Below are 19,382 nucleotides of genomic sequence, written 5' to 3'. Positions count from 1 at the left end.
TCACTGAGCCTCAGGTCTCTCAGCCAACGGTCAGGAAAAGGAACCTCCAGCAGAGTCCAGCTGATAGACCCAGTCAGTCATTACAGTGTTTTATCACAACGCGTCTGGATATTTATCATATATACAGACATACAGCGAGTCAACCAGCCACAAGTTAATGAAAACTCAACAACTCAAATATCTTAATTTATCTGCCCAACGAAAAACACGAAGAAACTCACTTTTATATCGTAATGATATAAAAAATAAATAACAAACCTGAGATGTTTTATTTGGTAATTGACTTAAAATATCATCTTTCTGTTGACTGAACCGACTGAGCTCTAATCTGTTTCCAACTGATTCTGAAGAAGCAGAAACATGAGCCGGTGACCTGGTGATCTAAACACAGAGACGTCTGCTGCGCTCGCTGAGGAGGAGGATCCTGACCTGAGGCGGGGGCGGGACACCTGTCCAGAATTAAAGTCTATTCTGTCTGTTATTAAAATCACATCACACAGTATGATACAAAACCTTTGTTTCATTTTTATCTTCTTGGCATTTTTAACACCGTTTGAAAAGACATTTCATTACTTTAGAAATATGAAGCTATTTGTTGAAGTCGCCGCACGTATTACAGTTACAACCATCATGAGTCTTAACGTCACTAAACATTACCAGGTTACCTGGAGCCACACGTCTGATCTGTTGGACATTTTAACACCTGTTAGCTCACACACGCGTACCCATCGTTGCCGTGGTTACTATAAAAACGGTCATGGCTTGGTTAGGTTCAAGAAAAGATCATGATTTTAGGGTCAAATAAGCACTTCCCCAACATCAGACGATCTTTGTCGCCATGGTTACAATAATAACAACGAGCAGTCATGGATAATAGAAACAACATGGGAACACGCTCTCCTGTGTCACATCCTCCTCCTGACGTGGACTCCGTCTCTATTCATAAGTGTCACCAACACTTTTCTCTTCGCTCCTGTCATCATCACTACGACCACTAGAGGTCGCCTAGCAACAAAACCTAACTATGATGTCACAACAACCTGCTGACAGTCGACCTGAGGGCTCGGTCTCCTCTGGACGTAAAGTTGTGTTTTTCTTGTGTCTTCCTGCCTCTGCGACAGGTTTGTTTGGCGTTATGTCAGACAGCCAATCACAACCAGTCTTAGGTCTCGGTACGAGCATGCTGCCTGCTCATTGGCTCACCGGTGCTGAATGACCAGGCGTTGGTCAGTACTCTATAGGACCCAAGTTTGGCAGCCAGGCCTGTATGTAGGTGAAATGTCATGTTTGCTCTGACAGATAACCTCATGGCTTCTTTCTCTGTTGCTATAGAAACAGAGATGATTCACTGTTTGTGAGTTAATCCATTCTTTAAATTCCTCTGTTTGAGACAGAGCCTATCGCACCTATCGGTGAGATAGGCTGCACCTTTGCTCAGGTAGTGAGGCAAGTGAAAACAAACAGGACCTCCTCCAGTCTCTGTGTATGTGAGGCAGCATTTCATCTCTGCATGAAGAGAAGCTCCAACACTGGGTCAGAAAACATCTGTGCAACTGTGCGTCCACATGCACGTGCCGGGTCAGTACAAAGACAGCTGCTGCTGCTGCTGATTATAAATGAATATGAACAATGTCCTTCAGACCACATGAAAGGTAGTACAGGACCACACCTGAGTGGGTAATGTACTTAATGCAAAATATACATCTCAATGATTCCTTCATTCTTCGCTCAGTGACGACGTTCACAGAGCTCAGGTTTCCACTGGGACAATACCACAACAAGGGGGGGGGGGGTGTCTAATGAAGAAGGTGGAGGAGGAGGATGAACACACATGTTGTAAATCATGTTACATGTTACATTACAGGACTGTTAAAGCTACAACAGCAGGAAATGAATACCTGGGGGGTGATGAGCTTCAGGAGGAGGAGCAATAATCACTGTGTCCCCAGGCAGGCTTTTAGTTTCCACTTCACCTTCATGCCCCCCCCCATGGCAGGAACAGCCAAACACTCACAGAGCTCTCTCTGTTTCTGTGTCATTAGCTCTCAGTGCAGGTAAAGGTACAGGTGCTGGTGGGTATGTAGTGTTGGGGAACACAGGCAGAGCTCTCAGTGACGCCAGGCTCTGATACATAACGAGGATCTACTTATGCAACGCCCCAAAAAAAAGGAACTTTAACGACGTGGGCTGAACACATAGTTCTGTTAACGAGAGTCCTCCGGCTCTGTTCTACAGTGCTCACATTGTCTTTGAGGAAATGTGTGAGGACACCACACAGAGGAGGCCACAGTCAAGGAGGATTTCTTAGACTGAGGGAATTTACCTGATGCTATATTTGCTATAATCCATTTGCCTGCTAACTCACTGTGACCTTTCTCTGGGGTATTTTTATGCCCATAATGTTTCTGTTGTTGTGCTATAAAAACAGAGGCTCACAAGACTGCTAAGACTTTGGAAACGTGAGATGAGAACCGAGAGGGCGGCAGCAGAGGGCATGTGAGAACATATAGACCATCTCAGCCTATAGATGATCTCAGGAAGGAAACAGGTTGGACAAGAAAAACCATGCGGCGTTTTCTCACTGGGTCAAAACAAACATCAAAACATACCTCAATACCCTAAAGCAATTTAAACAGCATTTAATTCAACAGCACAAACCCTTAATTATGCAATAATCAGGCGAGTACATGCATTAAACAAAACTTTGTTGTACCTGCTCAGAGAATTGTAATGTCTCTCAGTTCTGTTGCTGCAGATTACAGTGTGTCTGCAGTCTAAGAGAGTATCTTCCCCAGCTGGTCATTTGGCTGCAGCGTTATCTCCTGAGTGCTAATCACATTACATAATAATAATCTTCAAACGCCTGTGAAACTAATAAGCATATGACAGAGGGACAGAAGGAGAAGATGACAAGATATGAAGCTGTTTGTCTTGAGCGTGCAACGATCATAATCCAAGTTTCATTTTGCCCCTCGGGTAGTTTTACAGAATATATAATTAACACAAAGATGTCCACTGATTGGGATAAACAACAGTGAGTTTAATCAGTTTGCGACCTGCTATGAGAGTTGTGTTACCACAGAAACCACAGTCAGCCTCTCAACATCTCACGACCCGAGCTGAAATCTAAATACACGTCTGCAGTGAGCCGTCATTACTGACAATCTACCTGGCTGGAAATATGCAGCCTCACACAAAACACCCTCAAGCACACACACACACACACACACACACACACACACACACACACACACACTTTCTCCAGGGATGCTGATGTCAACAGCCTGAGCTAGCATACCATAAACACAGTAAGATCCCTGCTGCTGACTGTGCAGGCGAAGAGGCGGCACACACAGTCTGCTCTAAGCACTGCAGCACTAAGACGTCCAGCTGAGCAGATCCACATACAACCTGGACCTGAATCATCAACGTTAGCCCTGGCCATTACACAGCACAGCAGAGTTATTAAAGACAAGAGTAACAGAGTAAACCCCCCCCCCAGTCTGCTCACACACAGCCGCTCTCTGTGCCTAAAATCACTGCTGCCTTGGAAACCTTGGGATTACTGCAAGGACTGCATTCCCCGTTCCTCTGTTGCCACTGGGACGTGCGAGAGTTGGCACGGAGGAGAGAGAGGCCGACGGCGACGCGCTAAAAAGGGTTCGCATTAGTAATGAAGTCTAGGCGGGTGGTTGCATGGTCGATAGTTTGTAGGAAAGAAAACCAACGTTTAAGCAAGTAAACACCCGACGTGTAAGACTGTAATCAGATCTAGTAATTACTGAGGATTAAAGGCTGCCTCATTCATGGATTTAATTCTGAATTTGATATTCATTCGGAGTGCTCTTGAATTTAAATGACTAACTAATGATATCTGGATTCCTCAGTCACATTTCTGTTTCACTGGCCCTCAGGAGGAAGAGAGGAGCACCCTGTTCTGACTAGCTTAATGTTCCCCTCCTCTCGTCCTTCTTACTATATCTTACTCTAAATCTATCTGTGCAACACCTGAACCCTTTGAAAACACTCTGATCAATGTGAAAGTGACGATCCTTCAGAATAAAACAGTACAACCAGTGAGCTAATCTTTCCAGTCAAATATTTAGACTTGTGTTTCACATCAGTTTGTCTGTTTTTGTAAAGCATGAATACTGTGAAGATAATACAGGCTGTGTACTGGTGAAAGTCTTACTTATTAATGAGACATTACGTAGTTCTAATCCTCGTAATAATAATAACTAAAACATGAGATCTCAAATCTGTTTCCAATGCTTCCAGGACGCAGAGGAGGAAATAAAACACAACTGGTTTCAGACTGTGATGATCAGGGAGCGACGCAGTCGGCAGCAGTGATTACTGACAGGGTCAGTCAGAGTGTAACGTTAACAGGAGGAGCTCAGGTGTCGGACTCGTACAAACTATAGTTTAAAGGTATTAACTTACTTATTCAACCAGCCATTATGAATGAGATTATCTGCACAAAACAAAACAAACACAAAACAAACACACACACAGCCATCTTAGTTTCTATATAGTCAATACAGGAAGACTCGTATGGTCTGCAGGCCACACACTGGATGGTTAGCTGCTCCTGACTCACCAACCTGGATAAAGGAGGCACGTTAGCTGAACTGTTAATCCCATTTCACAAACCTGTGCATTGTTACCTGCTCCGTGCTTCTGAGATTAAACAAATTCATGAGCGGCGTTAATCTACCAGATGTCAAACCTGTGTGCACGTGCTTTGCTGAACAACTACGATCACCCTTTCGAAAAGGGGGAACTGTAGAATGTAATCACAGATGTAACACATCTGTATTATGATAATGAACTATTTCACACCTTTACTCAGACTGTAACCTCGTGATCAACCGTGTTTTCACAGGATTTTAAATATTGAATCACACTTATTGATCAATTGACATAACACTGACAAACCCTCACTGATTATTTGTACCAGTAAATTATTATTTACATTAACAACATTTCCTCTCAACTGCAGAGAAAGTCATGTTTATTTTTATTTTACATGATTATAAATAAAGTCAATCTGGGTTTATACCTGTTACCTTGACAACAGATAATTCTAAGTTACTTAACCAGCTGATCATGTGGAGTTTTCCAGATAGATAACTGGATTAATTAATAGTTTAATAATGGTTATTGAAGCCTCTAGAAACAGGGAGAGAGAATTATAATTTCAGCTTTATAAATGTTGAGGAGAAAGCAGCTCGTTACAGTCACTTTCTTTATTTCATTATTAATGTTGAGTAACGTTGGCATCACAGTCCAACTTCACTGCTTTAGGTTAGCTAGCTATGTTGCTATTCAGCAGCTGAACACATCTTATCTACCGACCACATAAAACATAGTTTAAAAACAATCTTTATAAACCAGTTATATCAATTAAACAAATACAAAAAAAACCCCACATTTTCAGGCTGTTGTTGTGAGTTGGAGCTGAAGTCAACACTGAGCCGATGTTAGCTCTGTGGCGGGGATGGTTCATTGATGACTGACGGATATAATGCGACAAAAGAAACCCAGAAAACCGACGTGACGGACGGTGTGACCATCACGAGACGTGGTTCTCCTGATGGTCACACTGTCATTTGTGTGACGTGTGGTGGTTAAAGCAGGTGGAGGTGTAGAAGGAGGTGTAGGTGCTAAAGCTTACCAGCACAGGAGAGCTACAACGAGGCACACCAACAAAACGCGCAGCCTCTTCATTATCTTCCCGCGGGGACCAACATCCTCGCTCTTTGGCTTGTTTCTAATCTCTCAGGCTTCACAATTCACCGAAGACGAGCTCGGGGCCTGTTTAACTTTTCAAACGGACAAAACGACTGTCTTCTCCGGCTAAAACCTACTCCTGAGGTGTGCTAATGTTCATTGTGCGGACCAGTTGTCCGCCTCTTTTCCAGCTTCAGTAGCTACTGCTGTTGACGGCTAGCTGGCTCTCGCTAAGTTCAACCCCCTGCTCGGGTCCGACCAATCACACCGCAGCTGAGGATTTTGTCGACCAATCGTAGGAGATGTGGCAACACGATGTCTGAGAAACGCCCCGCCCCCCCGGACTGAGGATGAGTTGGTGACTGTTGGGCAGGACGCGTCATCTACTTATTGATAAGGAAATTAGAAAAGCATGAAACGAGAGTTGTTGCACAACCGTGTGATGTAAAACGTTTCAATATAAAAGACTGAAGTGTCGCTGCATGTGGCTTTGTAAAATAAAATACACGGAAGCTCTTTGTGAGGAGTGGGTGAGGGCTGTAAGGAATCTGAACACTGTGTACTTTTTCCCTCGACACCGAAAAACACATTCAAATAGTATTAAAATGGACATTTCAAAAAATCATGAGAAGATATTTAAATTAGAGTCATTCGTTATGAAAGCTCCAGACTCAATACAGCTGTTATTATTCTGTCTATTTGTCTTTTAACCATGTTTCACTTTTTTGACATTAGAAAATAGTACAATGTTTGTTATTTTAAAGTTAAGATTGTATTTATTTACACAAGGAATAGCATAGAACATTATGACCTTCTTGTTTATAACAGTTTTAAGTTCTCTTATGAATACAGGAGCTTTTCTCATCCCACTTTCAATTCAATTCATTTATCTTTTTGTATGTGACTTATTGGATTGAATTGTGGTTTTTGTGTTTCTTTCTCATTTATTAATAAATTAAATTATTAAATAGGGCTGTTGTATGTTTTATTATTATTTATTATTATTTATTTTATTTAGTGTTGGTGGATGTGCGTCATAGGGGTTGTGTTGTGTATTGTGAGTCTCATTGTGAGTATGAATGATATGGATGTGTATTGATGTATCTCTTGTTATTGAAGTATTGTTTATGAATTGAAGGGGACCTCATGCAGAGGAGCCATTGTTATAGCACAGTGACTAATGTGGATCTAACTAACTAACTAACTAAATAAAATAAAAAATAAAAAATAAATAAATAGAGATAATAGTATTTAGTAAATTCCAAGAGTTATTAAAATGAAAGTGTCATAAAAATCCCATGTTTTGTTATTCCCATAGACTGGTGGAGTCTATATTATATACAAATCTTGTCCCTCTAAAAACATCAATAAAAAAATAAATAAACAAAAACACTTCTTTATACGGTGTTAATGACGTCTTCCTTCTTTAATTGTAGTTAGGTTCTGGTGTTGGTCATTTACGGTTGTTATCGAAAGAATTAGATTATCTGAATACACTCTATGTTGTCTATTTACCCCACAAGAACTACATATCCCAGAATGTAATTCGAGGATAGTCCTAAAAATGTGCCTGTAGCCTTTTTGTTTTTAAATAATATCTAATGTATATCGAATGATAAATACAATATAAAATGATTTAAATTAATACAACTTAAAATACGGTAGTGAATGGACCCAATGTTGTTTTTAGGGATTAATAAAACGTGTTATTGATTTAAAGCGGGGGGGTCCTGAAGTGTCGACAGTCATCTGTTCTGAGAACAGTTGAACAGAAGAGAAGTTTGGGTGAACCGCTGCCTCTCCGCCCTCCTCGCGACACAGCGGCGGGCTGCCCTCACACCGCTCGGTCTCTGTTGGACTCTTAGGCTCGATCATGGAGGTGGTCCCGGGGTTTCTGTGTGTGCTGTCCGTGTTTGTCGCTCTGGTCTCGGACAGGTTTGTGGCGCTGGCCGCCTTCTCCCAGTCCATGGACAGCGACTTCACATTCACTCTCCCCGCCGGTCGGAAGGAGTGTTTCTACCAGACCATGAAGAAAGACGCTTCACTGGAGATTGAATATCAGGTGACAAACATCTGCAATAATGTTGTCAGAAACTATAACTTGAGCTTATCAAACCAGCTGTGTGTGTGTGTGTGTGTGTGTGTGTGTGTGTGTGTGTGTGTGTGTGTGTGTGTGTGTGTGTGTGTGTGTGTGTGTGTGTTAACTCTGTGATTGACCCTCGTTAAACCTGTTGATTGTGTCTTTTATTTTGGTCACTGTTCATGTTTTCTGCACGTTCTGCTTCTTGTATAGAACATTCACACAGACAGCTCTGTGTACTGTCATGTTGAATGAAATCACATCTATTGTGCCAGAGGTGTGTGGGGCAGGTGTGTGAGGTGTGGGGCAGGTGTGTGAGGTGTGGGGCAGGTGTGTGAGGTGTGGGGCAGGTGTGCAGGTTATGTAGGTTATGTGACTTGAGAATGTGGAAACCTGTTAAGCTGGTCAGCTCACTGCACCATGTTCTTGTGTCGAGAAGTTACTCAGTCAAGAAGCTGCCATTTGTTATTTCCAGTGACATGCTGAGCGTATGTACCTGCCGCAGCGTGGACCATGGAGCACAAGGTATCCAGGCTTCTCACCTCCAGAGTCACCTCCTCCTCCACTCAGACTAGTTCCAGGGCACTTCCTGTTTATCCAGAGTCAGAGGAAATATAAAATATGAACCATTTGTGTGAAATTTTGTCATAATTGCTGTGAAGTCATGAGTAATGGTGAAAAACTGTTTTCTGAGGTCACCATGACCTTGACCTTTGACCTTTAGCCACCAAATTCTAATCAGTTGTCTAGATGAATGGTTTTACCAAATTTGAAGAAATTCCCTCAAGGTGCTACTGAGATATCCACAAGGCTAAAACTGTTTTGTGAGGTCAACACGCCCGTGACCTGTGACCTCCCCAAATCTAATCAGTTCATCCTTGAGTCCAAGTGAATGTTTATACCAAATTTCAAGAAGTTCCGTCGAGGCGTTTCAGATATCGCGTCCACGAAAACGAGACGGACGGGTGGACAACTTGAAAAAAAAATGTCCGCCTAAATGTATCACATGTAGTGTTTGAAATAAGTTGTTACAGAAGCTGAACGGGAGCGCAGACCTCCACAACGCCAGTGTCAAACCGCATACACCAGACTTCAGAGAAAAAACTAACAATTCAAATGATCCGGATCTGCCTCAAAATAAAACGTGTTCCTGTGTCTCCTCCATCGTCCTCAGGTGTTAGACGGTGCAGGACTCGATGTGGATTTCTTCATCTCCTCTCCCTCTGGCCAAATGCTGTTCAGTGACTACCACAAATCAGATGGGGTGCACACGTAAGTCCCACAGGTTCAGGCTCACTGTCATTTCCACACACAGGTAGATCACCTGTAAGACATGAACTCAGCTCTGACCGCCTCTCTCTGCCGCAGCGTGGAAACGGAGGATGGAGACTACATGTTCTGCTTCGACAACACGTTCAGCTCCGTCTCTGAGAAGATCATCTTCTTTGAGTTGATCCTGGACAACATGTACATCGATGAGGAGCCAGACGACTGGAAGGAGTATGTTCACGGGACAGACATGCTGGACATGAAGCTGGAAGACATTATGGTGAGTGTGCAGCCAGTGTGAGAGAGAGAGGAAGTGATGTCACTGAACATCAGCTCGGCTGTGATTGGGGCGTAGGTACGAGGCCGCAGGAGCTTTTATACAACAGTTCTACCAGCGCCATGTTAGTTAAATAAACAGATTATGATTCAGACCAACACAAATGGTTCTACACCTGGATGGTACTGCACTGTTGCTAAGCAACACAAACATTTTCCTGACCTGACGATGTCATATGAGCTCACCTTAGGTGTTCCTATACTCTATATCAGCGCTGATGGGATGACTCTGTCCAATCAGATCACTCGGTCTGAACTAACTGTTGTATAAACGCTGACATTTGATGTGACACGTGTTTGTTCTGACTTTGAGCCTGAGTGACAGGAAGAAGTTAAAAAAGTGGTTTTGTTTCTTCAGTGTTTCAGACTTTGTCCCTCTGTTGTCAGCTGTTGAGACATTTGTCCCTGTGCCACCTGCACCCACAGGAGGACACAGGGCAAAACGACCCAGCAAACAGACTGCCAGCTAAATAGCTTGCAATCCACCACATACAGGCTCAGTCACAAGGAGAGTGTCACAAGAATAGACAATGTCATGAACTCTCACCTATTGGCTGAGGGCAGCCAATTGTTTCAGCTTGCACCACAACAGCCTGCCCCCCCGCCCCCCCACCAGAAACAGCCTACATCTGTGTCAGAAGTCACTGAGGCGTCACTTAAAAGACAGGAAATCTGTGTTCCAGCTGTAGAGGAAGTTGTGTTCTCGTGGTCGAGGGAACATACCTTATTTAGCTGCTTTGTTTTCATCCTCCAAACTTCCCCGGAGAGACCTGACCTGCCAGCTGAAAGTCTGACCTGTGTGTCTCCTCTCCTTCAGGACACCATCAACAATGTGAAGGCTCGGCTGGGTAAGAGTGTGCAGATCCAGACGGTGCTGCGGGCGTTCGAGGCTCGCGACAGAAACCTCCAGGAGAGCAACTTCGACAGGGTGAACTTCTGGTCGGTGGTAAACCTCTTCGTCATGATGTTGGTGTCGGCCGTGCAGGTCTACCTGGTCCGCTCGCTGTTCGAAGATAAAAGGAAAATACGCACATAACACTGCTCCACAGACAGAGAGAAACTAACCCACACAGACCTTCTCGATCTCCAGGCTTGTGACTCTTAACACCAGATGTTGTCTACACACATACACATGCATGCACACACATATGACATACTGACGTTCTTGACAACACAACTGTTGCTCTGGTCTCCACTGGAGTTTGAGGGACAGCAGGAACTTAAGCCTGTCAGCACCTCTCCTCTGTAACCTCAGTCTGTTTCCTACAGGAAAGTCTCTGTCTCTCTGTCAAACACATGTTCATGTTCTTCAGTCCCTCCTTGCTGCTGTTAGTCTTCAGAGAAAGTGACATCACTGGCACCACTATTTTTCTAACGGAGCTTAAAATCATGAGGCCGGTGGCCAACTGCAAAAATGTCCTTTTTTCTTTGGACATGTTTTTATTTGAGTGTGAAATGAAGAAAGGGTGTCTGAGGGTTTTCTATTTGTGTCAAACAGGAGTGGGAAGTGCAACCGGTCTGACAGCATGTCTTCCCTTTCATTAGCTACTGTAACGGATGAACCTCACTGTGATGCCTTAGTGGTTCGTATTGAGCTGCCGTTCTGTGAGGCCACAGTCACTCGCTCTCTCCCTCTGACGCCAGGACAGAAGTCAGGTTTGAGGTAGGGCCGTGCAGCTACTGCTGCTCTCTGGCACCGAGGGAGCGTGAAGTAAGAGACAGAAACGGGCCACCTCCAAATCTCGACCCCACCCCAGGACGTCTGCTCTCCTCTGGCCGCCCTCCGCCGTGACGCCTCACAGCTGCTGGCGGGTGTCTGCTTACAGCCACCTACTGCGTGAAGATGTTGAGCCCGCCTGTCTCTCTGGTGACAGAGGTCTATTTCTATCTTACTGACACCCGCAAGGTCATCACCGCCTCGACATGAGTGCTGCTCAGTTTAACGTGCACGAGCCGTTCGCTGCCTCAGCGTTCTTTTAAAACCCTGGTGTCTGTATTTGATCTGATATTCGAGTTTCTTACGTTACAAGCTGACATCTGTTCACTGCCACTGAAGCCACCGAACAACAGACTTCTGCTTTTTTTTTTGTTTTTTTTTTCATATTCTTAGAATATAATTGAACATTTTGGGCCCTGAAGTGTTTTTCGGATTATCCGGCCCCGCCGGGTACGGTGGCCCTGAGAGCTCAACACACTGCAACTTAAAAAAACATGCTGCAAATTCAGTCCCACAACTCAACAGGAAGTGTTTCCAGGGGACACTAAGAAGCGATGAACCTGGCTGGGACTTGCTGTTCAAAGTCCAATTGTGACTTTTGAAGTTAAAAGCTCTGGATAACGAGCGTCCCAGCAAGTTCATCACTTTAGATCTGTTGTATGACTGGCTCCTCAGCGTGTTCGTGTCTTCATGTGTGTTGAGCTCTTGGGGCCACCGTACCCCAGAGACGGGTCCATGATCTGTAGTTGAAGGACTGGTCAACAGGTTTTTATCTCATTGGTTGTGTGTTTACTGTAAGATGTGATGGTGACTGGTGGTTACGGTTTCTGAGAGTTTCTTTTATTGGTGTTTTCTGAGCTCCACAGTTGAAGCCCGGCTGCTCTCTGCTGTGGCCGGAGGCGCCGTGTCTCCATCGTCCTCCCTGTGCGGTGGGACAGAGATCAGACGCTGAGTTCATGCCTTCAGACTTTAACACTTGTGCTCAAAGTGCTGTGAAACTGAACCTCGAGCAGTGTTGTTGTTTTTAAATGATCCAGTTTTGCCATACAGTATGTGTGTGTGTGTGTGTGTGTGTGTGTGTGTGTGTGTGTGTCACCCTGAGTGTTGTGGGTGCCTGCAGTGACACACAGGATGGGTTCATTGCTTATTACCACCCTCTCCTCCTCGGCCCAGCTCGCCTCACTGTGGTACGTGTTTAATGAAAATACTGTTTGTTGAGATTCTGTTGTATAAGTGATGGATTAGTAATTTAAAGTTACAGCTGATTCAAGTGCTTCAGAGCTCTACAAAAATAAAAGACCACAACATTTAAAAATATATTTCTATGTTACTGAGTAGTTTCTGATTTAACAGCCTCACTGTGTTTAAATAAATAATTGGTTTCTACTGCCCTGATGGAGCCGCGGGGAGTGAATGTGACGTTACATGATATTTATTCAACTAATGTTCTGTAGATGCAAATGTGTATAAATTAAACAATCATACATTTTTCTGATCTCCGTGTTGTGTTGTGATCCTCCTGAACAGAGACCTGTATGTTTTCTTTGTCTGATTCACTGTGTGTGGAGAGGCGGTGCTGCAGATACCTGCAGGAGAGCTGCAGCTGCTCAGGTGACATCACACAGCCTCTGGGCCACCGGCTGCCATCTTCTGGACCCGGTGGTTTAGAGACGTGATGTTGAGACACGCTTTCAGTGCAGACACAGAGACGCCTGCTAAGCACAGCGGACACATCCCAGAGGAGCTGCAAGTAAAGACAGCGGCATTGGGCCTTATATGTTCAGGTCACTGTCATCTGGCAGTATTACACACTGACTCATTACACTTACTGGCCTAACCAGTGCGCTCTGGGTGATCCCCTCCGAATGGGAACTGAAGTCTGCAACTAGAGACAGAAAGACTGTAAGAGACCTCTCATCATTGGATAACACACATGCAGCTACAGTATGTGGGTGTCATGTGATAGGGTGACCAGATGTCCCTGTTTTCCGTGTCCTGTCCCCAGAAATGTCCCGTTTTTAACGGTGAATTAAAACAGACCGGACACTTCCTGTCCTGATCCTTAGAAACTGCTCTTGAAGCATTCTTGGTTTTCACAGCAGCTCCGTCTGTCCAATCCAGACTAGTGCCAGGGGCTGTTACGTCACTTAATCCAACAGGTGAGGTGGTGTAAAGGTGGAGGACATCTGTTCTAAATCACAATGTCTTTCATTTTTCCACGTTTGCTTTAAAACTACCAGGTGAATCCCTCACAACAGTGACTCTGATATCTGTGTAATAACATGATGGAGTCCCTCAAAAAGTCCCCTCCCCCTCCTCAGAAATCCCAACTGCACCTGTCTCCAGCCAGTTTATTACAGTTACCCTGGTCAAAATACATGAAACCAGGTTTGTCCCCATTTTTATTTCATAGATAAAAACATTAGATATTTGAATGATTTATTGACCTGGAACTGGAGATGTCCCCGGTCACCTTAATGTGTGATGCGTGGCTGTTTTCTCAGATTCAATCCCACACCAGGTTTCTTTGTGTTTCTCTGTTGGTAATTACCAGCTGCTTGGACCCTGGGCTTGAGGAGACGGGTCTACTGTCTGAGCGAGCCGTCACACGGGGGACAGGAGGCTGAGGTCTCTGCACTGGCACACTGCTGTTTGACAGAAGGCAGTGAAGGTTATTGATCTTTACACAGTGACACAAACCGTGAGAATATCTGTGTTGAAGTGAGAGGGTACCTCGTGGTCGGCCGGACGTCAGCTGCTCTCATGACTTCAGTGGTGTAGGGGCCACAGATGTTCAACACAGACACCTGGTGAGAGAGCAGGGTGAGCTCATCAGTGTTCAGGTGATCAGTGCAGCTGTATGTATACACTGCATCCTTTTTTAAAAATGATTTAGTTCATCTTGAAAATAAAACGGTGACCACATGAGATCTTATTTTCACTGCATCCACTCTGATGCTCTGAGTCTAGATTGAAGAGCAGAGCAGGAGATGGAGGAGGAGTCTGGTGCTTTGATGTTGACACTGCAGATGTGGAGCTGATGAACTGATGCGGAGGTCGTTCTGCAAGAGTCTGATGTAACGTCCAGGCGCAGAATGAACCTCAGGAACACTATTTGATTTTACTGTCTCATGAGGTTTTGGATTGTTTATTGCAGCAGCTTGATTTGGTCCTGCTGTTGCATATTGTTATTAATATCTTCAGGAGTGAAAACATGATGATGCTAAATGAGGAAACCTGTTGCTTCATGTCCACATTTACTGCACGTTCCTCTGGGATATTCAATGTAGTTTATAATAGTATATTGTAGTAATTTAGTTTTAGTTTTTATTTATTATTATTCAGGCCTGTTGGTTGGTCTTTAAATGCACGTGGGAGGTAAGCAGAGGTGTATTGAGGTGTTGTGTTTTAACTTTAGCGCTGGCCACGTGCGTTTATACCGGACTAACAGCAGGGGGCGTGGTGAGCTCAGGTCAGGATTTTCACTTCCGGGATAATGACAGGGTGAGAGTGTAGCATCGGCGCTGAACACATCCCATCACAGGTAGGTGGAAAAAACCCTGAGACGTTTGTGGAGACGCTCCAGTAGATTGTCAACACGGTAATGTTCATGAGCGCAAACACTCACGTGATGTGACGTGTCTGCGCTTATTGTCGCGTCAAACCCGGAAGCAGCGGTAGTCTCGCTGCAGCCGGACAACGATCACAACCCGGTTAACATCCGCTCACCTGACCGCAGACACGACCGTCCAGGTGGGATTCAAGACCGACGATCACTCGGCACCGTCACAGCCGTCGACCACTTCATTAATGCAAGGATTCTGTTATATACTAGCACATAGCTCCTTAGCTTCAAGCTAACCAACGCTAGAGGCTAACGCTCCTCTCATTCATAATGAAGGAAAACGCATTAAACTTAGTTTCGTTGTTGTCCGGTTCTCTCAGTCTGACTGATGTTCACTTTTCAATCTGGCTGTAAAGTTTGGCGCCAGGTTTCCTGTGGGGATTTAAAAAACACCTGTAACTTTAGAAATCTGCTACAGGTAAACTCAAAGCTGAAATACTGAAGCTGTAGAAACTTAAAGACAGGACCATTGTGGTATTTAAAGCTGCAACAGTTCGTCAGTCAATTGACAGAAAATAAATTTTGACGATTGAATTATAGTTTATTTTGTTTTGTGTGTCAAACACTTTGATTCCAGCTTCTCAGATGAGAGGGTTTGATGCTTTGTCACATCTGCTGGTCTGAAGACATCACCTGAGACTGTTATTTCTGTCATTTTATAGACAAAACAATTAACTGATTAATCAGAAGAATAAGTGATTGATTAATCTTTGATGGATAATGAAGATATTCATTCATAAAACTGCACCTGAGGTTATAAGATTATGGCTTTTGTCAGTTAATATTTTTTTAATGCTGGAGATTTGAAGGAAAATGTCAAATGAATGATCACACACTAGATGATGCTCAGAAAGTCTGGTGGTGTGTTTGGTAAAATAATAGTAAATGTGGGATTCTAACTCCACCAGTGACTTTGAGCTCAGTGATGTGTTTGTGTTGGGTCAGGGTAATGGGACCGGACAGCGCCCCGGGTCCGGCTGTGCCCTGGCAGAAGGTGCTGTGGGAGCGCCAGCCGTTCCCCGATAACTACGTGGACCAGCGCTTCCTGGAGGAGCTGCGGAGGAACGAGGGCCTGCGGCAGTACCGCTACTGGGCTGTGGTGAAGGAAGCCGGCGTCGTGGGACAGCAGCTGTCCTGTGTGGCCATTTTCATCACCCTGTGGCTCTACATGGAGCAGGTAAAGCTTCAGAAAACCTGTGACGTCGTAGAGCTCACTGTGTCTTCACTGTGTGGATTTATGATGAACCCATGTCTCTGCTTCTCTCTCAGGGTCTGCTGTCCCCGGAGACGCTGCTGTCTACCAGCCTGGTCTGCGCCCTGCTGGGTTATGGACTGTACCAAGTCTTGACATCTCCTGGTGAATCGGGCTGCGAGCCGCGCACCCGTCTGGCTGACTTACAGAGCGCCACCATTTTTCTGTCCTTCACTTTCGGCTTCTCGCCGGTTCTGAAGACATTAACGGAGTCCGTGAGTACGGACACGGTGTACGCCATGTCTGCTGTGATGTTGCTGGCCCACCTAGTTTCGTTCCCTTACGCCCAGCCCTCGCCCCCGGGCAGCCTGTCCCTGAATGCGGCACTGTTTGCCTCCGTATGTTTGGCATCACGGCTGCCCGGCGCCCTGCACACCTTCGCCATGCTCAGCTGTGCCCTGCTGGTGTTCGCCCTGTGGCCGTGTCTGCTGCAGAGGCTGAGGGAGAACGCCCCCAGCCAGTTCACTGGAGTGTGTGTGGGAATGTGTGTTGGGGGAGTAGGAGGCCTGGGCTCCCAGTGGCTCGGTGGAGCCGTGCTGTTGGCCCTGGCCCTAGGAAGCGTTACATTACTCTGCCCTTTACTGCTCGTGCGGCTGCAGAGGCACAAGGACAACATCCACGGACCCTGGGACGAGGCTGAGATCCATGAAGACCTCAGCCGCTTCCTTCACTAACATACCTGACCAGAGATGTTTGAGGTGTGAGCCAACTGAGAATTTTATATGAATGATTAACGGTCGGTGTAAGTATTATGTTGGTGCTGAACATCTTCTCTCATTGATCTGTTTGAACAGCCATATGAAAACATTTTAACGTTCAAGCTGCTGCTGTCTTCTAAGTGTCGACCTCAGGGTTTGTATTGAGGGCGTCGACCAGTGTGTGATGCTGACATACATTACTGGACACACTCTGATACTATGCACCAGTTTGATATCAGTGATGATAATAATGTGTGGGAGATGTTGTGTGTAACGTGTGTGAATGGATGGATGCGTAGTGTTAAACACAGCGGGCTCTGACTCCATTACAAACTATGTTTAAATTAAATATTAGTGGAATTTTAAGATTACAAAAGTTTCATTAAAAGATACAGTATATTTACTTTTCTACCATAAGAGGCTCATTTTTACCTGGACCACAGGTTACTGCAATAATACAATAATAATTAAACTATATCCTCAACTTTTACTGCCAGATGAACATGAAGCTCATTTCATGGATTTAAAAATTTGGCTGAGAAAACACAGAGGGTGACAGGAGCTGGGAATTTTGAAGACACTAAAGTTTTTAAAGTTGTATTTTGTATGAAGTTTAACTTTCAACAATGACATGAATTTTCACCTGAACCTGACTGCTCCTTTAATAATAATAATACGTTTTATTTATAATCACCTTCCAGGACCCAAGGACACTTTACAAAGAAGATAAAAAACATTCAGAAACATAAACAAGATAAAAATAAATGAATGAAATAATTAAATATATACAGTATATATATATATATATATATACTATAAATTGCCAACACAGTAGCCTATTGAACACAGGAAACTGCTTTTTTTTTTTTTGTTGTAGAGAAGCAAGAACAAGGTTTACATTCAGCGTATACAATAGAAGGCTGGGGGAATTAATTGTAGATTACATAGAATACATAAACAGGTACGTCTGTTGATAGTTTCACAAGCCTTTTTGTTATTGGGGTTAAATATTCATTTTATATATTGTTCCACATCTTTAACAAAAACATTAGAATTTTGCTAATAAGATATATACATTTATTATAAAAAAGTATTTAGTATTAAGTATTAGTAAGTATTATTTTCTAAAGCAACAAAACACCACATGCTCCCAAAATAAAGCAAAATCCCCCAAAAATATGGTCAATGTCAAATCTGCTGAAGTCTCCAGAATTTTTGTGTACAATTTTCAGAGTTTGTAATTATGTCTCTTTTGAATTTTAACATATAATGATTGGCAGAGTAATATTTATGAATAATTTTAAAAGACACTTCCTTCACCTTATTTTAAATCAAGTATTTATGAGGAATCACAGGAACTGCCTCTGTGCTGCTCTCAGGTCTGTCAACCACGCTGCATTCCCGGCCACGCCCCAAACAGTGACGTCGCAGCAGCCGGACCTTATTGGATGTTGTGGCTTAGCCAACTGATGAAAAACACCTGTTGAAGTGATCTTGCCGCCTTAAAAGCTCACTCTGAATCCTTCCACTTCACCTGAGTGTCTCTAACTGTTTGTCTCTGTAGTTGAACATTCAGTGTGAAGGACTCTGGAACTGTTGTGTTTACTTTTAATTTTTAGTTTTTGTTTCAATATATTAACCATTTATATTTATTATATATTTTATTTATTAATTACCAACGACATGCTTTTAGCTTTTCTTCTTCTGTTCTGGTTTTCAGTGCAACATGAGAAACCGTGTGTGGCCGTGAACACAGCAGAGATAATGTTAAACCCCGTGTACTCTGTATAACCGCAGCAGTGTGCAGTGGGCGCTAGGTGTCATACCTCCATCACTTCTCTTCCCGCCTTGGTACGGAGGGTGGCGCCGTGCTGTGCGGCCGCTTTGGACCGCTGCCTTTGCGCCATGGTGTCAGCAGCAGACGAAGCCCGAGTTTAACACAGAGTTCAGTCGAGCTGCGTGAGTCTGTGCGTCCTCCTCACTCCCACACACACCGGAGAGTGACATCACAACACACGTCACACAGACTGAGTGACGTGCTGATTTTCCTGTGTAGTTGGATGTTGATTATTTATAGACGACACACTGGTAACGAAGCATTCAAAAGGGGTTTCCTGGCGCTTTTTCCAGGGAGCCAGCAGAGCTGTTAAACCTATGAGCCGTGGCCCGCTTCAGGGGCCGCGTCCTTCGGAGGACCCGGTCTACAAGGCGTGGCCCCTAGAAGGCCAATCCGGGACGAGACGGTCTGGTCTACGGAGGATTTGCGCTGTGCGTCATCGGCTCTTCCCGCCGTTACTGTTGCGTCGCCTAGCAACCTTGACAACATGTAACTTTTTTTCACAAAATCTTTTTGTTTTAAGTCTCTTGGTTTTAACAGTTGCGCCATTAGCTACTGAACTGAGCTGGAACACAATACTTACATTTAACATTGGCTCTGAGTGTTGGGATGGGTTGGGCCCAGGAAAACAAGGCTGCGGGGCAACGGGGCAGTCGAGTCGCACCGCTGTGATGCAGTCGGTCTTGAAATGCGGCCCCTGAATTGGGACATAGATATAGTGTTTTTAACACTCAACAAAATACATGTGTTTAGTGTCTAAGATTACATCTGATAATTAAGCTTCAATATTATTATCTACAAACCTGAAACTGAGCAATCCTCATGTTTTAAGAAT

General features: G+C 44.3%; 3 protein-coding genes and 1 long non-coding RNA gene across 14 annotated transcripts in view; 2 read left to right on the top strand and 2 right to left on the bottom strand.

Annotated features, from left to right (window-relative positions):
• suco (SUN domain containing ossification factor) overlaps positions 1-5,949 on the bottom strand; it is a 39,155-nt gene extending 33,206 nt beyond the window's left edge. For 3 of the 8 annotated variants that reach the window (XR_008828083.1, XR_008828084.1, XM_056378993.1), the window contains exon 1: positions 5,678-5,947. Coding sequence is in view for 6 of the 8 variants with exons in the window: in XM_056378993.1 (XP_056234968.1) it covers positions 5,678-5,730 (53 nt within the window). In the remaining 2 variants the exon portion in view is untranslated. Of the gene's footprint in view, positions 1-5,677 lie in introns of all 8 variants that reach the window. The other 5 variants (XM_056378995.1, XM_056378996.1, XM_056379000.1 and 2 more) reach the window with 3 other exon arrangements.
• Positions 5,950-6,529: 580 nt separating this feature from the next.
• tmed5 (transmembrane p24 trafficking protein 5) lies at positions 6,530-12,624 on the top strand. The gene is made up of 4 exons (XM_056377798.1): positions 6,530-7,795; positions 8,988-9,085; positions 9,182-9,362; positions 10,236-12,624. The coding sequence occupies exons 1-4, from the start codon at positions 7,607-7,609 to the stop codon at positions 10,452-10,454; spliced, it is 687 nt and encodes a 228-aa protein (XP_056233773.1). The 5' UTR covers positions 6,530-7,606; the 3' UTR covers positions 10,455-12,624.
• LOC130170495 (uncharacterized) lies at positions 7,620-10,280 on the bottom strand. Its single transcript, XR_008828006.1, has 3 exons — positions 10,142-10,280; positions 8,310-8,402; positions 7,620-7,749 (listed from the first exon to the last, which is right to left on the bottom strand). It is a non-coding gene; the product is annotated as an uncharacterized LOC130170495 (long non-coding RNA).
• Positions 12,625-14,592: 1,968 nt separating the features above from the next.
• Positions 14,593-18,412, top strand: pigc (phosphatidylinositol glycan anchor biosynthesis, class C). 4 transcript variants are annotated; one of them, XR_008828005.1, is made up of 4 exons: positions 14,593-14,679; positions 15,706-15,937; positions 16,030-16,754; positions 18,090-18,412. XR_008828005.1 is itself a non-coding variant. In XM_056377794.1 (3 exons), exons 2-3 carry the CDS (start codon positions 15,710-15,712, stop codon positions 16,684-16,686), a joined length of 885 nt encoding a protein of 294 aa, XP_056233769.1. In that variant the 5' UTR covers positions 14,593-14,679; positions 15,706-15,709; the 3' UTR covers positions 16,687-17,113. The 4 variants fall into 4 exon arrangements, 3 of the variants coding, with proteins under 3 accessions (XP_056233769.1, XP_056233770.1, XP_056233771.1); XM_056377794.1 differs by lacking the exon at positions 18,090-18,412 and having other exon boundaries at positions 16,030-17,113; XM_056377795.1 differs by lacking the exons at positions 14,593-14,679; positions 18,090-18,412 and adding an exon at positions 14,694-14,888 and having other exon boundaries at positions 16,030-17,113.
• The last annotated feature ends 970 nt before the right edge of the window (positions 18,413-19,382 follow it).

Source organism: Seriola aureovittata, chromosome 6 (assembly GCF_021018895.1).
Source record: "Seriola aureovittata isolate HTS-2021-v1 ecotype China chromosome 6, ASM2101889v1, whole genome shotgun sequence".
Classification (NCBI taxonomy): domain Eukaryota; kingdom Metazoa; phylum Chordata; class Actinopteri; order Carangiformes; family Carangidae; genus Seriola; species Seriola aureovittata.
Note: the sequence above shows the minus strand (reverse complement) of the source record. Positions and strands in the feature narration are given on the sequence as shown.